This window comes from Phacochoerus africanus, chromosome 4 (genome assembly GCF_016906955.1).
Source record: "Phacochoerus africanus isolate WHEZ1 chromosome 4, ROS_Pafr_v1, whole genome shotgun sequence".
NCBI classification, from domain to species: Eukaryota; Metazoa; Chordata; class Mammalia; order Artiodactyla; family Suidae; genus Phacochoerus; species Phacochoerus africanus.
This window is the reverse complement of record NC_062547.1, coordinates 120,228,770-120,252,541: the sequence shown is the minus strand read 5'-3', so window position 1 is coordinate 120,252,541 and position 23,772 is coordinate 120,228,770. Positions and strand designations below refer to the sequence as shown.

At 37.7% G+C, this 23,772-nt stretch overlaps 1 protein-coding gene across 6 annotated transcripts in view; it reads right to left on the bottom strand.

Annotated features, from left to right (window-relative positions):
• The window catches only part of COMMD10 (COMM domain containing 10), a 181,520-nt gene extending 159,377 nt beyond the window's left edge, over window positions 1–22,143 (bottom strand). For all 6 annotated transcript variants that reach the window (XM_047778461.1, XM_047778465.1, XM_047778466.1 and 3 more), the window contains exons 1-4: window positions 22,063–22,143; window positions 20,266–20,356; window positions 12,943–13,053; window positions 11,170–11,325 (exon numbers count right to left, since the gene is read on the bottom strand). In XM_047778461.1, the coding sequence (XP_047634417.1) occupies window positions 11,170–11,325; window positions 12,943–13,053; window positions 20,266–20,356; window positions 22,063–22,103 (399 nt within the window). In that variant the 5' untranslated portion in view covers window positions 22,104–22,143. The remainder of the gene's footprint in view (window positions 1–11,169; window positions 11,326–12,942; window positions 13,054–20,265; window positions 20,357–22,062) is intronic.
• Between the last annotated feature and the right edge of the window lie 1,629 nt (window positions 22,144–23,772).

The window sequence follows — 23,772 nt, the reverse complement described above, 5'->3', positions numbered from 1 at the left end:
GGAGTTCCCATTGTGGCTCAGCAGTAACCAACCCAACTAGTATCCATGAGGATGCGGGTTTGATGTCTGGCCTCGCTCAGTGAGTTAAGGATCCAGTGTTGCTGTGAGCTGTGGTGTAAGTTGCAGATGCAGCTTGGACATTGCTGTAGCTGTGATGCAGGCTAGGAGCCGTAGCTCCAATTACATCCGTAGCTTGGGAACTTCCAACTTAGAGTGAGTGTGGCTCTAAAAAACAAACAAACAAAAAAGTTTTTAAACCTGGAAGCCTAGATGTGATTGCCAGGGAAGTACAAAAGAAAAAAGGAGCAGGGACTGAGTCCTGGCACAATACAACATTTTAGAGAGTCTGGAAATGAGGAGAAAGCAGCAAATATGACTGAATGAATGAAAGAAGCAGCCAGAAAGGAGAAAAACCAGAGGAGCATAGAACTGACATCTATACTGTCTTAGATGCTGGGGACATAAAAATCAATAAACTTATAATTTCTGCACCAAAAGCTCCAAGTCCAGTGATGAAGACAAACATGTACAAAAAAATTCTGATATTACATGCAGAAAATTTTAAATAATCTGTAAAAAAAAAAAAAAAAAAAAACAAACTACCAAAGCTAATGGCTGAGTTTAGGAAGATTATGGAACAAATGATTAATATGAAACAGTCTTCAATATACCAGAAACAACTGGAAAATATCAAAAATGCAATTCCATTTACAGTAGCAACCAAAATCATACAAATATAGTGTTTTAGTCTGTTCTAACAAAATACCAGAGACTGCATAGCTTACTAATAACAAACATTTACTTCTCAAAGTTATGGAGACTGGAAGCCTGCGATAAGGGTACCAGCATCATGGTGTGAGTGACCTCTCCTGGGCTGGAGACTTCTTGTATCTTCACATGACAGAAGGAAGAAAGGGAGCTCCCTTGATCCTCTTTTATAAGAAGCACTAATCCCATTCATTAGTATTCTTCCCTTATTACCTAATCATCTCCCAAAGGCTTCACCTCCTAATACCATCACCTTGTAGATTCGTTTCCACACACAAATTTTAAAAAGACACAAACATTCGGTCAATCGCATAAGGATAATTTAAAAAAAATGTGTGCAAATCCTAGTCACTGAAAAACTACAAACATTAATAGAACAAATTAAAGAAAATATCAATAAATAGAGAGATATACCATGTTCATGAATTTAAAGATTCAATATCATTATGACGTCAGTTCTTTCAAAAGTAATCTAAAGACTTAAAGTAATTCAGTTAAATCCCCAGGAGGCATCCTTTATGGAAACTGACAGACTGATACTAAAATTTAAATAGAAATGCAAATGACCTCAAAGAGCCAAGGCAATTTTTTTAAAGAGCTGGAGGAGCTACACTACCTAAATTAAAGACTTACTACAAAACTACAGCAATAAAGACAATGTAACATTGGCAAGGGATAGACATAAAAACCCATCAATTCACTTCTGACAAAGGTACCAAGGTAAGTGATGCTGGAACAAGTAGATATCTACATGGAAACAAAATTAACAACAATCCCTACCTAACACCAAACAGAAAAATGAACTCAAAATGGATCACAGACCTAAAAAGTGCTAAAACCATTAAACTTCTAGAAGAAAACATGAAAGAAAATCTTTGTGATATGGCAATAGGCAAAGATTTTAGGTAGAGCCATTAAAGTATGAACCATAAAAGGAAAAAATTAAACTGGACTTTATCAAAGTTGAAAATTCTGTTCTTCAAAAGTCATCATTAAGAAAAAGGCAAGCCATTGACTAATAAAATATTTATAATACATACCTGACAAAGGACTTGTATACAAACTATATCAAGAACTCTTACAAAAATAAGACAAAGAGATCAATACAAAAATTGGCAAAAATATGAACAGATAATTCACAAAAGAAGATAAAAAGTGGCCAATAAACACATAAATATATGTTCAATATACTCATGTTTGATATCCTTACACTGATGAGAATGGATAAAATTTAAAAGAATGGCAAAACCAAGTGTTGGCAATGATATGAAGAAATTGCTGGTTGGAATGTAAAACAGTATAACCACTTGGGAAAACTGCTTGGCACTTTCTTATAAAGTTAAATATACACCAACCCTACAACCTAGTCAATCCATTCATAGGAAATTACTCAAGAGAAATGAAAATATATGTCCACACAAAGATATGTAAATGAATGTTAGGAGATTAATTCAAAACAGTTCCAAAATGGAAATAGCCCAAATATCTATCAACAAGTGAATGGATGAACAAACTGTGATACATCCATATGATAGGATACCACCCTGCAATAAAAAAAGAACCGACCCACAATAAAAGAGAACATAATAATATGTACAACAACATGGATGAACATCAGTTCCCGTCATGGCTCAGTGGTTAACGAATCCGACTAGTAACCAGGAGGATGCGGTTCAATCCCTGGCCTAGCTTAGCGGGTTAAGGATCTGGCATTGCTGTGAGCTGTGGTGGAGGTCACAGACGTGGCTGGGATCCCGCGTTGCTGTGGCTGTGGTGTAGGCCAGCAGCTACAGCTCCGATTCGACCCCTAGCCTGGGAACCTCCATATGCCAAGGAAGCAGCTCAAGAAATGGCAAAAAAAACCCCACAATCTGCAGTGACAGAATACAGATCAGTGGTTTCCTGGGGCCAGGGTTAATGGAGGAAGAAACTGCTAAGGTGCATGAGGAAACTTTTGAGAGGGATGAAAATGCTCTGTGTCTTTATTATAATAATGAGCTCATGGATATACATTTATCAAAATTCATCAAACTGTAGAACATCAGACTACACTAGGTAAACCATATTTCAATAGCATCATTTTTTAAAAGATACAATATACCAAATGTTGTAACAGAGGAATGTGTAGGTGCAATGGAAAAATATCTTCAGCTACCCACTGCCAGTGACCCTCCTTGCCATCCTCTAGTCACGGGGCAAGAACAAGAGACAATAAGCTTCAAAGCATCAAGCCATACTACTATAACTTGCCTCCCAGAGGAAGAATTCTATACTGTGACATCTGTAAGTATAAAATGTCTGGATCTCAGAGATGACTATTAACTGATAGAGTGTTCACATTACATAGATGTGAATATATTACCACATTTCATGTAGATGCAAATACTCTTCTTGAATACTGGAGTTATCCTACACCTAGGTGATTGCCTACCTCCACAAAGCTACTCATTAAATCCCCAGACGTAACAAAAATCCAAAAGGGACTGAAGCAATGCCCTTCTTTACTGTTGCTGCTACACCAAATCAAAACAAGAGGTATAAATGCTTTATTACAAATATCACAACTGAGGGATACTCTCTAACCTAAACCGTCAAGTTTAGATGCCACAAAAGTCAACCTAGTGTCACTGCCAGGGTAGCATGAAACTTAAAGTACCCTCCTTGGCCCACAGACTTGGCCTAACTGGTCTTCATATCCAAGTTACAGGGTATGAGGGAAAACATCAATGAATCATCCTTCAGGCTGTGTGCCACCTCTGCATGCCATGAATAAATTAAGACAACAGCACAAGTCTGAGGACACCGAAATGTCATTCAACTAATGCTCTCACAATTGGCAATACTCTGAAAAAGTACATCAACTCTATTTAGCAAGCACACATCTTTGAATACTATGACGTAAGAGTCATTTTGCTAACAGCACAGTTCTTTGGCATTAGTAAAATCTTTATTCAATTTGTTAATGGTTCTGGTTTTAGCCAATTATTTATAAAGCAGAGAATATATATCTGTTTCAAATTAGACTGATTAAGGGTCTCTTACATCTAAAGTTCTTTAAATTGATTGCTGCATCAACAACCAATGACATCACCTTTTTTTTTGTTTCCTGGAGAATTTCCATTTCAGGCTAAAGCAATACTTACTATACACTGTCCCACTTTCAAAGAGGAAAAATGTAAATGATTAAATCTAGTCTTCCAGCAAAACTCGAGTCATGAAATAAATCAACCACAAATGGCTTAAGGTACTATCAAAATGAAAACACAAAAGAACACTACAAAATACAAAATATAATCCATACCCTCCACTCTTTACGGTTCTTTCCTCCACCAATGAACACAAATATCCCTCTTCACAAGAAAACCTTATAAACTGAACTTCAAAATAGCAAAATTTGTAAAGCAAGGATATTGTGCATTTATTTATTCAACAACTATTTTTTGAGAGCCCACTATTACTCAAGGGCCATTTGAAGTAGTAAAAATACAGCAGTGAGCCAAACAGACAAAAATTCCTATCCCTGAGGAGCTCATAGTTTAGTCATAGAGACAGGCAACTTTAAAAAAAAAAAAAAAAAAGGCAGAAAATATAGTGTGCCAAGTAAGAGTAAGTATTAACAGAAAAAACCAGGTAAGAAAGTACCATAGAGGTAGAAGCACTTTTCTTTATGATGATTAGCACAAGGCTCACTGATAAACATGACATTTCAGCAAAGAGCTGAAGAAGATAAGGAAGCTAACCACAGGAACACCCAAAAGCTGTTGCAGTAAAGAGACGAGAGTTATCCAGAGTGAGCCAGGTGGAGGTCAGTGAGATAGTAGGCCAAGACGGGTTATTGATCGTGTAGGGCCTCAAAGGCAACTTTGGCTTCTGCTATAAGCAACATGGAAAGAAGGTGGCAGATTTGGAGCAGAGAAGGGATAGAGTGAGACTTAACAATTTAAAAGAAGCACTTTGAGTGTTCCTAATCTGACAGTGGTAGGAAGTAGTTTATACCACATCAACTTCTTTGCAAATAAAACGTATAATCTCTAAAATATTTTTTAAATGATTTGAAGGCATTGGAGAATGAAAAGCAGGCAGAAATTAAAGGGGATTCGACTCATAAAAGAAGGAGCCACCCAAGGTGATGGATTCACATTTATATGACTTTTTTCCATTGATATGACTTTTTCCAATCTGTGCAGCATGGGGTGGCTAAAACTCAGATAGAAAGCTTCATATTTTACTTAAAAGGTCAGCAATCCCATTCCTAGATATTTACTCAAATAAAATGAAAACATATGTCCACGAAAAAGACTTGTATACAAATGTTTATAGCAGTCTTATTTCTAACAGCCAGAACTGGAAACAACCCAAAAGTCCATCGAAAGGAGCATGGACAAACAAATTGTGTTATTTTCATACAAGGGAATATTACTCAGCAAGAAAAGAATTTCAGATACAAGTAACAACATGAATGAATCAAAAAAAAAACCACTATGGTGAAGATATAAGACAGACATATTTACTTGAGTTCATTTATATTAAGCACAAGACAGAAAAAAAAAAAAAACCGTAGGGATAGAAAGTGGAGGGTGAAAGTGGAGGGAATCAAAACTGGGCGCCTTTCAGGTGATGAAAATTTTTCCTGTTAAGGATAATTATTAAATGTGTATATGCAATTTCTGAAATTCATCAAACTGAACACTTCAAATCTCTGCATTTTCGGTATATTATATTCAAAAAATAGTAAATAAATACAGTAGCATTTAAACCTCACAAACATATATATTCAGTCAATTCCAGAGCATGGAAAAGCTATGGCTTTCACTTGATTCATAACATGCCAAGAAGTAAAGTAACAAATGAGGTAGAAATGAGACTGGCATATGGATATAATTTCACAAAAGACCTTTCCTATAAATGCAGATGATAATTTTAAGAAGCAATTAAATCTTGAAAAAGTGCTCAGTTATGTGTTACACAATGTACTTCAAGATTTAGCTATATGAAGTATGCTTTTTCTGTTCTCCTTATAATAAAACCATTCATCTATACTTAAGAGTTCCAAGAGAAATGAACAGGAATATTAAACAAAATATTAAAACAAAAAGAAGTTTTAAAAAACTTCTGTGGAGTTCCCGTTGTGGCGAATCCGACTAGGACCCATGAGGTGGCGGGTTCGGTCCCTGCCCTTGCTCAGTGGGTTAACGATCCGGCGTTGCCGTGAGCTGTGGTGTAGGTTGCAGACGCGGCTCGGATCCCGCGTTGCTGTGGCTCTGGCGTAGGCCGGTGGCTACAGCTCCGATTCAACCCCTAGCCTGGGAACCTCCATATGCCGCGGAAGCGGCCCAAGAAATAGCAACAACAATAACACCAACAACAACAAAAGACAAAAGACAAAAAAAAAAAAACTTCTGTTTAAAAAACAGGAAGTTTTAAAAATGTCAAATCCAGAGTTCTTATTGTGGGTTGAGGGTTAAGAACCTGACACAGCGTCCGCGATGATGCGGGTTCAATCCCTGGCCTCGCTCAGTGGGTTAAGGATCTGGCATAGCCCCGAGATGGCCAGACCCCTAGCCTGGGAACCTCCACATGCTGCAGGTACGGCCCTAAAAAGCAAAAAAAAAAAAAAAAAAAGACATGATTGTTTTCCTAAGTTTTAGAAAAAAAGAGAGATACGTAAATAATACTTGACATGTAAGATTTTACACTTTGTATAGCAGGGATATACATAGAGGATATCCAGCCAGAATTTTAGCAGTAAAATTAAACACAGTATTCAAGTTCTCTTGGAAGATATATTCATAATTTAATAAATGTTGTAACCACATATGTATTGTAACAAAAATCAAACAGAAAACCCTGTTAGAAGGACACTACTAACTCTATCAACACTGATAAAAGAAGGGAGAATACAAATTCTAACAAGCAGTGGTAACATTTCAGTCTCAAGTCTCCAAAGAGGTTAAGATAAAGTGTATTTTTAAAAAAGTGAGTTGGGGGAGTTCCCCTCACGGCGCAGCGGAAATGAAGCTAAGAAACATGAGGTGGCAGGTTCGTATTCCTGGCCTTGCTCAGTGGGTTAAGGATCTGGCGTTGCTGTGAGCTGTGGTGTCGGTCACAGACACGGCTCAAATCTGGTGATGCTGTGGCATAGGCTGGTGGCTAGAGCTCCAATTAGACCCCTAGCGTGGGAACCTCTATATGCCATGGCTGCGGCCCTAAAAAAAAGGAAAAAAAAAAGTGAGTTGGAATAAAATTTTTAAATTCTTTCAATCATATCCTGTAAAAAGCTATCAGATTAATTTTCAATCTGTCTCTCACTTATGAGATTTAAAGAATAGAAGATGAAAAGAGGTGTTTTTAAAAACTGAATTAAAAATAAGCTCTTTCTGATTTTTTTTTTTTTTTGCCTTTTCTAGGGCCGCTCCCGTGGCACATGGAGGTTCCCAGGCTAGGGGTCCAATCGGAGCTGTAGCCACCGGCCTACAACAGAGCCACAGCAACGCAGAATCCAAGCTGCATTTGCAAGCTACACCACAGCTCATGGCAATGCTGGATCCTTAACCCACTGAGCAAGGCCAGGGACTGAACCCACAACTTCACGGTTCCTAGTCGGATTCGTTAACCACTGCGCCACGACGGGAACTCCCTTTTAAATTCTTATTTAATTAAATCTGACTCTGTAAATTTAGAATTGTTTCCACAGATGTTCCACCGCAAGTATCACACAAAGAGTTGATGTGAAGCCCTAAATTACTACAAAACAACACTCTCATACTGTAAAAACAATCTCACTATGTAATAAGTCACTGCCATATATTTTTCTTATAATTTAAATGACATGATCTATTTTCATCCATGGCTATTTCAGTCACTGCATCCTAAACAGCTATCAGGGCAAAAAAGGAAGATAACATGATAGTTGCCAGAGGTACCATGACATAAAAGGAACAAGGCTTAATTAAGAGACAGACCAATCTGATTCCCATCTCGGCTTTACCATGGACTATTTGGGTTAAGGTGGTAAAGTTACACTTTCTAAAGTTTTATTTCCTTCCTTTTCAAAGACATTTAACACACACACAACTATGAAAACCACCCTGCATAATGCCTAACAACTGAAAAATTTCTCTGCTAACACCAAGGTGGTAATATAGCATAATGGCTAAGGAGTATACCTACTTGTGTCAAATCCCAACTCTGTCACTTACTTAGCTGCAATGACCACAGACCAATTTTTTTAATCTAAGCCTCAATTTAACTTCAAACATAAACTAGAACTATTAATGGTTTTTTACAAGATATAGTGCACTTAGTAGAATATTTGGCCCACAATAAATACAGGAAATGTTTGCTATTGCTACATTATCTTAATTAAACATTTAAGGCATTAAAATAAAGTATTAGCTATCCTCTCATATACTCTATATATGGCAAAAGGTAATTTTCTACATTCTCAAGGGACCAGAGTACAATTAATCATGTCCTTCCAACTAATATTTGAGTATTTTATATGAGAACTGATTAAATTACTTCTTAAACAAAAGTTAAAGTAATGCAACAAATATAGGGAAACTATTAATTTTAAAAAAAGTAACAAACTATCATCCAAAAGACACCAGAAAAATGACTAACTTTTCGAAGTGGAAAAGACATATTTTTAACAACACAAATAGGAAGGTCCCTTGTGGCACAGTGGGTTAAAGACCCAGATTTACTGCAGCTGTGTTGCAGGCTGCAGCTGAGACATAGGTGTGATCCCTGCCTGGGAATTTCTACATGCCCTGGGTGTGGCAAAAAAAAAAAAAAAAAAAGATACTACAACTATACCGTACCTATATAAATGCAAATTAAAAAATAGAAAAAAAAATACAAAATGGGCCAATATTCAAAATCAAGTAGAGTTTTTTTTAAATGAAGGTTGCTGGAAAAAAATTTCAGTGACAAAAAAAACACAAAAAAAACAGAAAAGTTAAAATCTGTACAGGATATAGGAAAAAGCAGAAATTTAAATGATGAAAAATGAAGCACTGATGTGGAGGACACCTGAGAGTTCTTAGAATGTAGCTTTCAAAAAACAAAGAAACAAAAAGGAGAGAAATAAAAATATACGGACATTTTCTAAAAATTCACAGCTAGCATCTTCCTTAATGATGAGAGACTGAATGCTTTCTCTCTAAAATTAAGAAGAAAGCAGGATGTTCAGATTCACGAACCTGATCAACATCATATTAGAAGTCCTAGAAAGCAATGAGGCGAGAAAAACAAAACATGAACAAACTGAAAAGGGAGAACTAAAACTGTCTCTATCCGTGGACAACCTGACTGCCTACCAAAAGGGTCACAAGGAAAACAACAAAGAGAACTGCTGTAACTAATTAGTGAGTTTACCGAGGTCTCAAATACAATGTCAACACAGAAAATCAATTGTGTATTTACAGACTAGAAATAAACAATTGGAAAGCAAAATTTAAAAAACAGTACTATTTACAACTCCAAAAAAGAAAGACAGACAGACTTAGGCAAAATAGTCAAGAGTGCTGAAATAAAAGAGTGTGCAAACAAAGTATGCACAGAATCTGTATGGTCGAAAATGAAAAACACTGATATAAGAAATCAAAGAGGACCTAAATAAATGGAAATATACTCAATATGGTTTAGAAGTCAATTCTCTATAAAGTGATCTGTAAACACCATCTCTATCAAAATAACAAAGGATTTTTTGAAGATATAAAAAAACCTGGTTTTCAAATTAAATGAAAAGACAAAGAAATTAGAATAGCCAAAACAATTATTAAAAAGAACAAAGTCAGTAGATTAACAAGGCCTGATTTTAAGACTTATTATAGTGCTACAGTGATTAAGGTAGCATGATATTGGCAGAAAGACAGAAAATAAATCAATGGAAGCGAAAAGAGAGTCCCGAAAAGGAAAAACAAAAATATCAAATGACATAAGGGCTAAGGCAATTCAACAACAAAAGGATGTTATCAATAATTATGCTGGAACAAATGAGCATCCAGCATAAAGAAAAAAAGAACTTGAACCTGCATCTTATGCCTTACACAGAATTAACTCAAAATGCGTCTTAGACCTAAATGTAGAACATAAATCTATAAAACACTTAGAGGAAAACAAAACAGAAAATCTTTGTAACGTTGCATTAGACTACAAATTCTTAGATACAAAACCAAAAGCAGGATGAATAAAAGAAAAAAATGATAAACTTAGATTTAAAAGCTTTTACTTTGCAAAAGACAACTGTTAGAAACTGAAAAGGAAAGATATAGACTAGGAGAAAGAATCTGCAAATCACATATCTGGCAAAGGATTCAAAGACTCATAACACTCAACAGAAAGAAAACAAATGCCCTCCACACATTTTAACAACCACAAAAAAAAAAAAAAACCAATGCATTTCTATATATTGGGATTCATACCTATCACTGTCCTTTAGACATTATAATTCTTATATGTCATAATGTGGAAATACAGTTAGGCAAAATATCTGAATAAACACTTCAAGAAAGAAGATATACGGATGGCAAGTAATCACAAAAAAGATCATCATAAATTATTATTAGGGAAATGTAAATTAGATACACCAGACAGCACTACAAACCTAACAGAATTGCTTTAATCCTTCACAAAGACGTACAGAAAATAGAAGACGATGGAGAAACGCTTGCCAACTCATTTGCGAGGTCAGTATTAACCTGATAGCACCAAAGACGGCACAGGAAAATTACAGACCAACATCCTTCACAAACACAGAAGGAAAAATCCTTGGGATTATTATCCAATCAAATACAGCAACACATAAAAATGAGTTTTATTCCAGGAATACGAAATTGGTTGAAAATCAGAAAATCAATTATGTAACAACACATTAGTACAAAAAAGGGCAAAATCTGTATATTCATCTTAACCCCCAAAGCACTAAAGAGCTTTGTGACACTACTATTATTTAATATTATTCCAAAGTGTTCATTTTGCTCACTATTTGCTACTCAAAAAATACTGAGTACTTTTTGCACAAGAGTCGTTCTGCTAGGCTCTAATACCAACATACAAACACAAGTACGTGATTCACTAGAAATTTTTAAAAGTCTTTATATATAAAGACACACAGTTAAAAGAATAACCAACTCTGCCCAAGGACTCAGAGAAAAGAAAAAGAATGTCTCATTCCTATTCTTCAGTTACAGAAGCATATTTTAAACTGGTAATTAAAATTAAATCACATTGTGGTAGCAAATATGTATGGATATAATTTTACAAAAATATTGTATACTTGCTTTCTATTGCCTGATTCACCACTTTACAAAAATTATCACTTTAAAAACTCTTCAGGTATAATAATGTATGCCATACGCTAGTGAAAAATAATCTTTCAGGTAGTATATCCTGTACCTTATGGGGAGCAATAATCCTCTGCCTGAATTTTTCAATTGTTTCTTGACCCATAGAAGACCAAGCACTGACAAATGCTTCTGCTTTATCTTGTCCAAGATGAATGTTCTCCAACTGCTGCTGCAAAACTGCTGGTTTCACGTTGTGATACACTGCCTATTAAAAAGAAAGCAAATTACCTATAACCTTACTGTTCATACAAAGACCCTGAACTACAATCAAATACAAAATTTGTATTTTAAATGATATAAATAAAAAATTTTCATATTTCTATTGCAGAAATTTTTCTATCATTTCAAAAATAATCATATACATAGCCAAGGGCTGTAACATTTAGAATTAGCCTGAATTATTCAGATTAAACTTTTTCATTTTTGCCTTTGGTTTAAGCAGTGCTAAATTCACTTAACAGAAAAACACCTTTGCTTTGGCTACGTAAATAGTATCCTAATTAAAATTTCATTTCCTTATTTCACCTAATTATTTCAAATAAGTATGCAATGCTTTTGTTTCCCAGCTAACAAAATTTTTTCAAGAAACACTTTCTCACAACCACCTTCACCTACCAACTTCCTAGGTACTATATAATAAAAAACTGAAAACTTTTTCAATAGTGATACCTGTTCTGTTTTTTAAATTATTCTGAAACAACTTTCTCATAAACCCCATGCTGCTCTCCCCTATCAGATTATCCTTTTCTCCTAGTGAAGGCCCACCAAGGATAAGAAACAGAGTCATCTGCGATCAGTATAAGGCTGTATGTAATAGATGCTTGGGAGCTTGTCTGTCCTCCTAACACAATTAGGATGCTCAGGAAGTCACAGTCCTAGTTAAATTTTTATTTCAAAACTGTTCTACTTAAACAATGAGAATTTATTAAGAATCTATTTTAAACCCAACAAATGTGCTATGTTTATAGAAGATGCACCAAAAATGTGACCCTGGTCCCCCACAAATTCAAAACCTTGTAAAGCAGACATAACTGACATACATGAAATAATGAAAAGACTAACAATGTGGTCTACTACAATGAACCAAGGATAAATGGAGTCCAAATAAGGGAAGACTGCAGGTATAAAGGGTCAAGGCTGCAGTGGGATATGGGACCTGAAGAGAACTTAACAATGAACTGAATTTAGGTGAAAAGAAGGGATGCAGACAAGCAGCTCAGTGAGAAGAAAGAGTATGACAAAAGGTCCTCTGACGGCTATTTTTTTTCTAAATGTTTTATTTATCATCCTAGATAAATAAATGAATTCCCCAAAAAATCACTTCTTAAATTTATTAAATAAAACTTGTTCATCTTTAGAGTTCCCTTGTGGCACAGTGGGTTAAGGATCTGGTATTGCCACTACAGAGGTCTGGGTCACTGCTGTGGAGCAGGTTTGATCCCTGGCCCAGGAACTTCCACATGTCACAGATATGGCCAAATAAATAATTTTTTTAAAGTTCATTTTTCCAAATCATTATACCAAATAACAACAAATTTAAATCTTTTCAACTATGTCAAGTCAACAAAGTCTCAGTTTATGTTGCCAAAGACTTCTACTCATGTTACTCAACACTAAGACTCTTTTGTAGATTGCAGTACCATGGAAAAAAATTATACAGTCAAATATTTTTTACTACACCAAAATTCTTGATTAAAATATATTCACAGCTTTCATCTGCATACTTTAAAAAGTAAGTTAAAAAGTTATAGGTATAACAGCAATGTAAACATGTAGTAAACAAAGCATGGTTAGGAAGTTTAGAACAAAAAAAAAAAGATACCTGTTCTAAAATGAATGATATTGTTTCAAGAACTAGGTGAAGATCTTGTTTCTCTAGAGAAAACGCAGCTTGAAGTTTTTCTTCCTCTTCTTCACTGAAACTATTCTCAGCCTACAAAACAAAAAGCCATCTATCAGCATACATTCAGGAATTTAAAACTCATACTCAAGAAAAGATTCACTTATTCAAATCAGAATAAGAACTTGGAACAAAAAAGCAAATCCATCACTGAAAGAAAATGATGTGTTTGTAAATTTCAGTGTCTTAAAATCATAGTATGGTTTATTACCTGGATCTTGGCACATATAGTTCATTAAAAAAACAGTATTTTAGGTTCTATGATTTATAGGAGGTAGAAAATACTGTTAATACCATACAAAATGGACACTTAGAAAAAAAACAACACTACAAGGTAAAACCCCAAAATGTTAACAATTAATAGTAATTTCCATCTTTACTCATCCAAAAATATTTACTGAGTATTTATTATGTGCTACATAGACAGACAATTCACGTCTTCAGGTGTACTATATTCTAGTTTGAAAGACACATAAAAACAATTATTCAGGAGTTCCCATCATGGCTCAGTGGTTAACAAACCCGACTAGTATCCATGAAGTTGTAGGTTTGATCCCTGGCCTTGCTCAGTGGATTAAGGATCTGGCATTGCCATGAGCTGTGATGTAAGTCACAGACACAGCTTGGATCTGGCGTTGCTGTGGCTGTGGTGTAGGCCAGCAGCTGCAGCTCCGATTTGACCTCTAGCCTGGGAACCCCCATATACCGCAGGTTCGGCCATAAAAAGACAGAAAAAAAATTATTCAAGTAATTTCCATTTTAACGAGTTGTGTAAAAGTATGGGTTATTATTAGAGCATATATAAAGGAGGAAATTAAGTCTTTGATAATTTTACTATTTCCCAAAACATACATTACACTCATTACTTTTGTAAGCAATATGAAATAAGTTAGCCATCTCACCTCTGGCTAGTCTCTTTTCTTTCATTTCCAAAATAATCTCGATCTAAAGATTAGTTTTTCAAATTAAAAAAATGTACACTATTAGAACTGCGTTTAAATAAAAATACTCTATCCGCACATAAAAAGAACAACCCTCCTGTTGCTGCCTCTCCCTAATAACTATATGGGGAAGTGTGAGAAGTTTCATGAGTCTCCCTGCCTTGCCAGCTTGGGATGAGGTACAACTTTGCAGTTACTCAAAGCAAAGCAACCTTAGACCTCTAAGCTGGCCTATTTCTGGCTTGGGGAGGCTAGTCACTAGAACTTTCAGCGTCTACTATCTGTTTTACGACTGAAGAAAGCAAGAACCCGATTTGACCAAAATGCCAATCACATACTTCAAGAGCAATGTTTTGATTTTAAAGTTCCAGAATTTCTATGCCTGCTGTACACCTTGAAATAATGACTTACAGTATCTAATTTTATCACTATGAGGAATACTGTAACAGTATTACTTACGTATAATCACTGAACCACATGGTACATTAAATTCAATGGATATGTACAATTTAACCTCCAAGTTTATCACCACTCTGATTTCTTTTAATATATACCAAGCAACTCGTTTTGACAAAACAAAAATAGTGATGGAGCATGTAGAAAAATAAACTTCAGTATTTCCAATATGTACAAGAAAGTGAGATTTTTTTTTTTTTTTTAAAGAGTGGAAAAGGGATATTCTCAAGATCTTCAAGAGCATTATATTAATAAAGTGGCTTGGAGTCAAGTGGGAAAAGGGAACATTATCTCCCCTGACCCTTTGATACATCAGACATGCACTCTTAAAATAAAGTGGAGGAGTTCCCATTTGTGGCTTAGCAGGTTACAAACCTGACTAGTATCCATGACGATGTGGGTTCAATCCCTGGCCTCACTCAGTAGGTTAAGGATCTGGCATTGCTGTGAGCTGTGGCGTAGGCTGGCGCCTGCAACTCTGATTGGACCCCTGGCCTGGGAACCTCCCTATGGCACAGATGTGGCCGTAAAAAGCAAAAAAATAAAAATAAAAATAAAATAAAATAAAGTGGAGCTTAGAATATGTAAACAGAACAACAAATGGACAATACAGCTAACAAAGTTCCAAACAGATATTCAACATCTTGCTCCAACCATGAACCTCAGTAGATAAATATTAAATGGAAATCACTCTATTTGCTTCCAAACAGCACCAGTTCAACTTCTTCCTATGTACCAAAAGCAACCCACACACATCTGGGAGTTGAAGAGAAAGTAAAGGAGATATGTTAGTTTTAACCCTCTTGATGGCAGAAAACTAAAGCCCAGGTTTATAAAGTTAGAGAGCAAGTGTCCAAGACACTTAAAATTTTAAATAGAAACCAGATGCTAATTTTTTCTATATATATTTAAAAAGCATGTGCCATAAACTCATATACACCAGCAGAAAAGTAAAACAACACTTGTAACAAATTAGTGCTATATGGATTGACATAGAAAGATCTCTGATAAAAAATGGTAAGTGAAAAAGGTAAACAGTAAGGCAATAATGCCACTTATAAAAACACTTATTATAAAAACACATTTCTATGTATACATGAAGGCATATATGTGTGCACATCTGTATTTATTAATACTTGAAAAAAAGATCTGGAAAGATAAAAATCAAATCAACAACAAAGGCTACCTCTAGAGGGATGTGGTGGTTTTATCATGTCCTCAAATTCTTGGACACTCCTTCTTTCAAAAGATGGAGCCTAAATTCCTCTCCCTCGGAATAGGAGCCAGATGTAATGACTTACTTCTAACAAACAGGATGTAAGGAAAGTGAAGCTATGGGATATCCAAGGCGAGTCACGAAAAGGACAGCACCTTCCTCTCTTGGATCACTCATTCTGGAAGAAGCCAACCTCCGTGTCAGGAGGAAAGGCCTGTGTGACAAGGACCTGAGGCCTCCGGCTAGCCACATAAGAAGGAAATCCTCCAACCCCCCTTAAAGCTGTCAGGCAACAGCTGCCCCAAACAAGAGCTGACAGCAACTTCATGAGAACCCCCAGCCAGAACCATCCCGCCACGTTACTGCTAAACTCCTGACCTATAGGAAGCATGAGAGAGGATGTTTAATGTTGTCTTAAGCGGCTAAATTTTAGGGTAATTTGCAATTCAGCAATAGGTAACTAAAACCAGAGAGAATTAAGATGAAAGAAGGGGTAAACTGAGGAGGCATTTCAGTTTGTCCATACCATTTAAACAACCTAAAATAAAAATGTATTCATTAACTAGCGAAATTTAAAGTGTTATTAAAACATTTAATTTAAGCACTCTATTTGAACTTTAGGGGGCACAAAAAAAGAGCAAAATAAAAAAGCCCATTCTTCCAACTTTTCTTTTTCTTCTTCTAAAGAATTCACTTTCTTAACATGCACAATGGGTGAACTAATCTCAATTTCACATTCTTCACAATAAAATAAAATAAATAAAAATAAAAATCCTCAATCATTTCTATATTCTGGGGTTAAGACCTGTGATTGTCCTTTATGTTAATATGATGAGGCCTCTCTGTCATAGTGAGGAAATACAGTGGTACCATCAAGTGACTATCAAATAAAAGAACTTTTTAAAAATCTTTTAAAAGCAATCTTTCTGAAATATACAATACCCATTCTGACTTTTATAAACAAAGTATAATGGATTAAACTAATTTCTTGTAATGATCATAATTCTGAGCATCCAAGCTCTCTGCTGTAGTTTTCTAAAGAACTGTTAGAATACACGGATGATTTATCACTTCAGAAAAAAACCCTCGGATTTCTCTGCTTTTGTATTTTTTTGTGTCTCATTTTCGTAATTCTTCCATTTCATCCTATGCTCAGCAGTCAATTCTTAAAACTGCCTACACACCCCATCACAGTAGCGCCTTCATCCCCCAGTTTGCTGTTTCCGTTCCATCATGGCCAGGACTCCAGACACCTCATCTCTCAGAACTAGACTTTTTCAGCATAGTTACCTCAATAGGCTTTGCGGAAAGGACTGAAAGCCTCTCCAATGGAGCAAAGCATTGAGGTTTGGGGTTTTTTTTTTTTTTTTTTTTAATTTTCATGAGTTGTGACACCTACTTTTGAAACTTAAGAGTCCAAAAATGTTTTGTTTGTTCATTTATTTATTTTGCTTTTTAGGGTCATACTTGCAGCATATGGAAGTTCCCAGCTAGGGGTCAAATCGGAGCTGTAGCTACCAGCCTATGCCACAGCCACAGTAACACAGGATCTGAGCCCTCTCTGCCACCTACAACACAGCTCAGGGCAATGCCTCACTGAGCAGGGGAAGGGGGTTGGGGGGAATCCTCATGGATATTAGTCTAGTTTGTTTCCGCTGATAACGGGAACTCCCCAAAATGTTTAAGTTCCCATCTAAGGAAATTAACCTGACATCCTCCAGTGTCTGTTTGCCAATGCAGATTCTATGAGCAGGCTGGATGAGACAATTCTCTGTGCAGGACTGTCCTGCAAGACATTTAAAACTCCTGGGCACTAAATGCCACGAGCACTCTCCACACACTGTAACAAACCCCTCAAGATTCCCAATTATTTCTATATGCTAGGATTGGCCAGGAAGATGGTAGTTTAAAAAGGACTCCCAAACCCAGGCTTAGGCATGGCCATAAACTTAATTTCCCTAAACTTAATTTCCCCAGGTTTATTTCTACTAAGGATTCCAAAGAACCCGTCTGGACAAAAACAGATACCCTCTGCTCATTAGACCATTTTACCAAGATTAAATTTGTCAAGCTGATAACAAGAATAGCAACCAAATCCCTAAATTTCTTCAGCAACCTACTTGCATGATGTTTCCGCTACTCTCAGAGCTCTGCTTGTCTTCAGGCAAAGGACAACTTGACAGACCAAGAGTACACAAAAGGAAGCTAACATACCCTGAGTGTGGCTGCAAACTCTTTAAGAGCCCTTATCACAGCAGGAGTCCCTTTGGTAGAACACTGCCTAAACGCTCCAGGGGAAAAACAATGCCTTTTCCTGACTCTGCAGGTAGGTAATCACATACAGATGTTTCTGTCTTCAGCTCTCAATGACCATACCTTCTCACCTTCTCTCCCCTACCCCTAACGGAATAATAGCATTCAAACACCTCTGTGTATTGCTTCGGCCATGCTGTCACCATGATAGATATTAACCTATTCTCAAGTCTGGAGGGTCAAAGTCAAACTCCATGTCATGAGTTTCCTGCAGACAGTTCATCCTCCCTAAGAATGAAGAACAAAAGATATATACTAGTGGTGGTGGTGGGGCGGGGGTTGTCCCACATTGCCTTGTATGTGTTTAAGAAGGCAGTCCCCAGGAGTTCCCATCGTGGCTCAGTGGTTAACGAATCCGACTAGGAACCATGGGGTTGTGGGTTCGATCCCTGGCCTTGCTCAGTGGGTTAAGGATCCGGCGTTGCCGTGAGCTGTGGTGCAGGTTGCAGACGCGGTTTGGATCCCGGGTTGCTGCACCTGTGGTGTAGGCCGGCAGCTGTAGCTCCAATTGGACCCCTAGCCTGGGAACCTCCATGTGCCGAAGGAGTGGCCCTAGAAAAGGCAAAAAGCCAAAAAAAAAAAAAAAGAAGAAGAAGAAGGCAGTCACCAACTCAGGGAATCAGAGAACTTCTGTATCAAATGCCTGCAACACTCACTTCTAGACTGTTTTGTATATCATTTCATATTCTTTCCTGGGTTTTATTGTAATGGGTCAAAGGATGGATTCTGGAAACAATACCCACTTCCTAAAGTTGCTTTGAAGATCAGATGAGTTAATACTACAAAGCCATTAGAACAGTACTAGTCACAGAGGGAGCAATGTAAAGAGCAAACACCACCAAATGTTGCCGCTATTACTACTGTTGTGATTCCTCTGTTTCTTCTTCTACATCACAAATTCCTTGCAGGCAGGATTTTAAGGAATGGATATTCACTTTGTATTTCCTGTGGCAAGGAAAAGAATGAACTCCAAGAACTACTATCAAGTACCAACCATATAAAGTAACAATGTACTAGGTCTGGGAAACACAAAGATGAATATGACATGCCACCTAAAGTGTTCATGCTCAGAGAAAGACTGTGTAATCATGAAACAAACACTTAATACTGCAGTATTAAAGTGAGGTGAGAATGAACCAAGTGTTTTAGAAGCACAGAAGAGAGGATGAACTGCTGAGACCGTCAAATGAATTGTCTATTCAACAGAAAAGGAAAGATACTACAGGTAAGAGAAAGAGTCTATACACAGACATAAAGGTGAAAAGGTTCATAGTAGGTTCCGGTAAGAGAGCACAGTCCAGGGAGACTGAAGTACTTGCAAAGTAGAGGAAATAGAGGTTGTACCTATACTCTAATATTAGTATAAATCAATGTTAAGGAATATGAACTTTTTCCCATGAGCAATGAAAAACCACTGATGGCTTCAGCACTGTAAAGATATGATAGACTTTTTTTTTTTTTTTTTAGGAGAAAAATATTTAGAAAGATAAATGGAATAGCACCATGAAGAAGTGACAGGAAGTGAAAAGACTAGAGAGGCACAGGTACCAGTCTGAAGGTACCTGCTATAGACCAAGGGAGAAATAATAAGGATCTGAACTAGGACTACGAAGAGAACTTGGATCTGAGAAATAGTTCAGAGGGAGAAAGGGCAGGGCTTTGGGACGGGTCTATGGCCAGGAAAAAGAGACTCTGGTTTCTCATTTAATGGCAATGGCTCCACCAGGGAGAGCAGTTAGTGGGTGCTCCACAAACATGTGCTGAATGGAATTAAATTTTTAAAACCTGATAAAGAAGTTAACTTAGATTGGTGACCAAGCAGTGCATTACTAACCATCAATACATCCAAGATAACAATACTCTTGATATAAAAGTAGAAGAGAAAGATTAAATCAAAGATTATATACTGGTTGATAGCAAAACCACAGAAATATTTTTAAGAGGAAGAATGGAATCATGATATCAGAATGTTTCCAAAGCATGTTCCACAGAAGATTAGTCCCAAAATATATGTGATGATAAAACAGTTCCATGGTCAAATATATTTGGAAAATTTTGTACATAATATTCACCCTTAAATATCTGTTATAAATATTGCCATAAAATACACTCTGAAGGTTCCATGATTTAAAAAACTTAATTTTAATAAAAACAGAATTTCCCCAACTTCTGACCACAGACATCAAACTTCAGAAGACCAGTACTCCTAAGCACATGCTGGAAAGCAATACCTTGCAAAAAGTTCTTCAGGCAGAAACAGTGAGTTTCAGTGGAATCATGAGAATGTAATATAAGCTATAGAAATACAAACACACAAACCTTCAGGTGAAGTTTTTGAAGAATTCGGGTGAGCAGTCGTGGAAATCTTCCCATGTCTATTTCATTTATCAGCGACACTGCTTTTTTCATGCTAAATAAATTCATAAAACAAAGTTTTAAAATGAGTTTTCCAAGTCGAAATGTAGTTGCTGCAACTAGAGCTGTCTGCAAGTTTTCATTTCAACAATTCTGCCAAAAGGTAAATCTGAAACTTAAAAAAAATTTTAGGAGTTCCCGTCGTGGCGCAGTGGTTAACGAATCCGACTAGGAACCATGAGGTGGTGAGTTCGGTCCCTGCCCTTGCTCAGTGGGTTAAGGATCCGGCGTTGCCGTGAGCTGTGGTGTAGGTTGCAGACGCGGCTCGGATCCCGCGTTGCTGTGGCTCTGGTGTAGGCTGGTGGCTGCAGCTCTGATTGGACCCCTAGCCTGGGAACCTCCATATGCCACGGGAGCGGCCCAAGAAATAGCAACAACAACAACAACAACAAAAGAGAAAAAAAAAAATTAATAAAAAATTACAAAAAGCCCCACAGATACTGGCCAGCAAAAAAGGCAGGACATTTCCAAAAGATGCCCCTGCCCCAAAGTACTTCTATTCAAAAGCTGTATTTGGCAAATCTTCCCCTTCTTCTCAGCAAAAGGCAAAGTAAGGGAAGCTTACACTCTGTGGGGAATTGTACTTTAAATATCTACTTAACTCAAAATGGAACTCTGCTAAGAGTGGGAAAAGGGAAATGGCAATTACACCAAAAATAGAAAGAAGACTGGTGCATGGCAGATAATGGAATAAAAAATAAATATAACATACAATATCAGGTGGGTTCACTAAGTACACAGTTATTTTAAAACCCTGCTTCAACTGTAATAATCAACTTTAAATTATGTGCTAAGAACAATTATACTGCAACATATTGGATACAGTTTACTGATGCAGTGTGTTACCCAAGACATTAGTGTGAGGAGAGCAACTGGCTGTCTGAACTCAAGGAATCAAAGAAGGAAAAACTTTAAGACGACAACACTCTTCTTGAAAAAGATTCCCATTCAATCTAGGCACAAAGTAGCTATTTCCCAACTTTAATTATTTGCCTACATATTTCCGCACTTTTTTGCAGCCACACATCACCTGCACTACTTTTTTTCATTAAATGAAGTTATTTTTACTTAAAAAAATTTTTAATTTATATCACCACCACAGACAGCCGACCTTATCAATCATGAGTAGAAAAGAACTAAATAAAGCAATTAACAAAAAAAAAAGAAATAAAAGCAAAAGCATAAACATTATCAAATTCTGCCTAGATACTGTTACCACCCAAAAAGTCCTGGCCTGAGGCCTACTCTATCTTGATTGAAAAGGGATATTAACACGTGTTAGGTATTAAAGAGCATCCAGAACCAATGGGAATCTTTCTCATCATCATAAGGTCTGAAAAGAGAAGTGAAGGCGGAAACGGAATCCCTTTCCACGGGATTTCAGTATTACTCCAAGGATGGCCTGGGTGTTGGTGATACCAGCCTCCGGGAAGAGTGACAAGGGCCACACACTGCCGTCCTGACCTCAACTGCCAGGTGCACTGGAAGCCCACGCGAGGACCCACCGTGCAGGTGGAGACGCCCACAGTCCCATGCACTCCTGCGGGGCCCGAGCTGGGATTTCAGCAGCCCCGGCCCCTCCCCTCCACGCCAGGCCCCGCCCCCGCGCCCCGGCGACAGACGCAGGTGACATCCTGGCCCGCCCAACCCGCGCCACCCCGGGGCGGCTGCCACCGGTGCCCACCGCCCCCCCGGGACTACCTGGGACTCTCTCGCAGGATCAGCGCCGCAGACGCCGCCATCCTTGAAGCTCCCTCGCCCCGTCACCGCCGGGTCAGCTGTCAGAACCCAACCAATGGCGGAGGCGGCGGACGGCAAGCAGGAAGGCCCAAGCCGCGTAGCGGCCGCGCCGCTCTTGTCCTGCGGTCCCAGTGGGGTTAAGGGGCGTCCCCGTCGTCTTCCCCGCCACTCTCTCCATTCAGAGTTAAGTCTGTGCACGTATTAATTTATTTATAGACGAACAGTTACCTGTTATATATGTGTACACATACCTGGATATTGGATTTTTTTTTTTTTGTATTATGTAGGTAGTGTGTATCAACGGATACACATAATTTTGTTTTCGGTTTCCGCTTTTTTTTTTTTTTTTTTTTCAAGAAAATGTTTAAGCACTGCCCGCATTGCCCGGCCTGCGCTGCGTGTCGTCCGGAGGAGCAACGCTCTGGGGGATGGCCAGTTCCAGCCTGGACTCTGCCACCAGCCCTTCCTGTATCTTCATCTCTGGAGTTCTGCAGTGCCCCCTTGCGCTCTGTACCGTTATTGGTTCGGTAGTGTTCTCTGAGCGCCTACTGTGTGCCCAGTACTGTGCTGGACCTTTGGGATACAAAACACCAAAATTCCTGCCCTCCAGGTTTGCTAGCGATTCAAATGGACAAGTATTCGTCCACTTTTTGGGGTCTGCTGTTCAGCTAGCTACCGCATAGCACAGGAGAAGAATTGATGCAGAGACTGTAATTAAGCATCTCACAGGAGAGGAGAGAGACAACATAGGTTCACGAATACCAGGGTCTCTGTTAGAGGAAAAGTTGTAGTGCATTTAGGGGACTCAGACCTGGGAACAGTGATAAGGCTTCCGAGGTAGATCAGGAAAGCTCCCTCTGGCAGGTGGCATGAAGAAGCCTTGAATGGGTACAAGTCTGTGTTATGTACACTTAATCTAGTGAGAAATGGGGAGCCATTACGTATTTTCCAGCAAAGAAATTTTTGTTTTTCTTTTTAGAGCCACACTTGCTGCATATGGAAGTTCCCAGGCTAGGGGTCAAATTGGCTGCAGCTGCTGGCCCACACCACAGCCACAACAACGCTGGATCCAAGCTGCATCTGTAACCTACTGTGACAACACCAGATCCTTAACCCACTGAGTGAGGCCAGGGATCAAACCTGCATTCTCATGGATACTAGTCAGGTTCTCAACCTGATGTGCCACAGTGGGAACTCTAAAGCAAAGAAATTTTTGTGATGAGAGCTGTTTGTTTATTGACGATTACTGTCACGGAATGATTACTGGATGGGAAAGAGGTAAGCAGAAAAATCAGATAGGAAACTATTGCAATAATCCTTGGAAAGCAATAAAATCCTTGGTAGTATAATAGCATTGGCGAATGGAAAGACAAACAGATGAATTAGAGTTACATTTCAGCTGTAGAATCTTCAGGAGCTGAGAAAGATTGGATTTAATTTTCCTACCTAATTATGTTTTACTTAAATTATTATTTAAATTAGTTGGCATTTCTAGAGCAGCCCAGAAACATCCTAACTGAAAGGAGAAGCCAGATTGCAAATTAAAAGTGAATAATCCCCACATGGATAATTGAGTCAATTATACAGTGTGTTGAACACATACAAATACGTTTGGTTCCACAACACTCCACACATTTCCCAATTAATGCAGCGTCTGAAAAAAATGTCTGT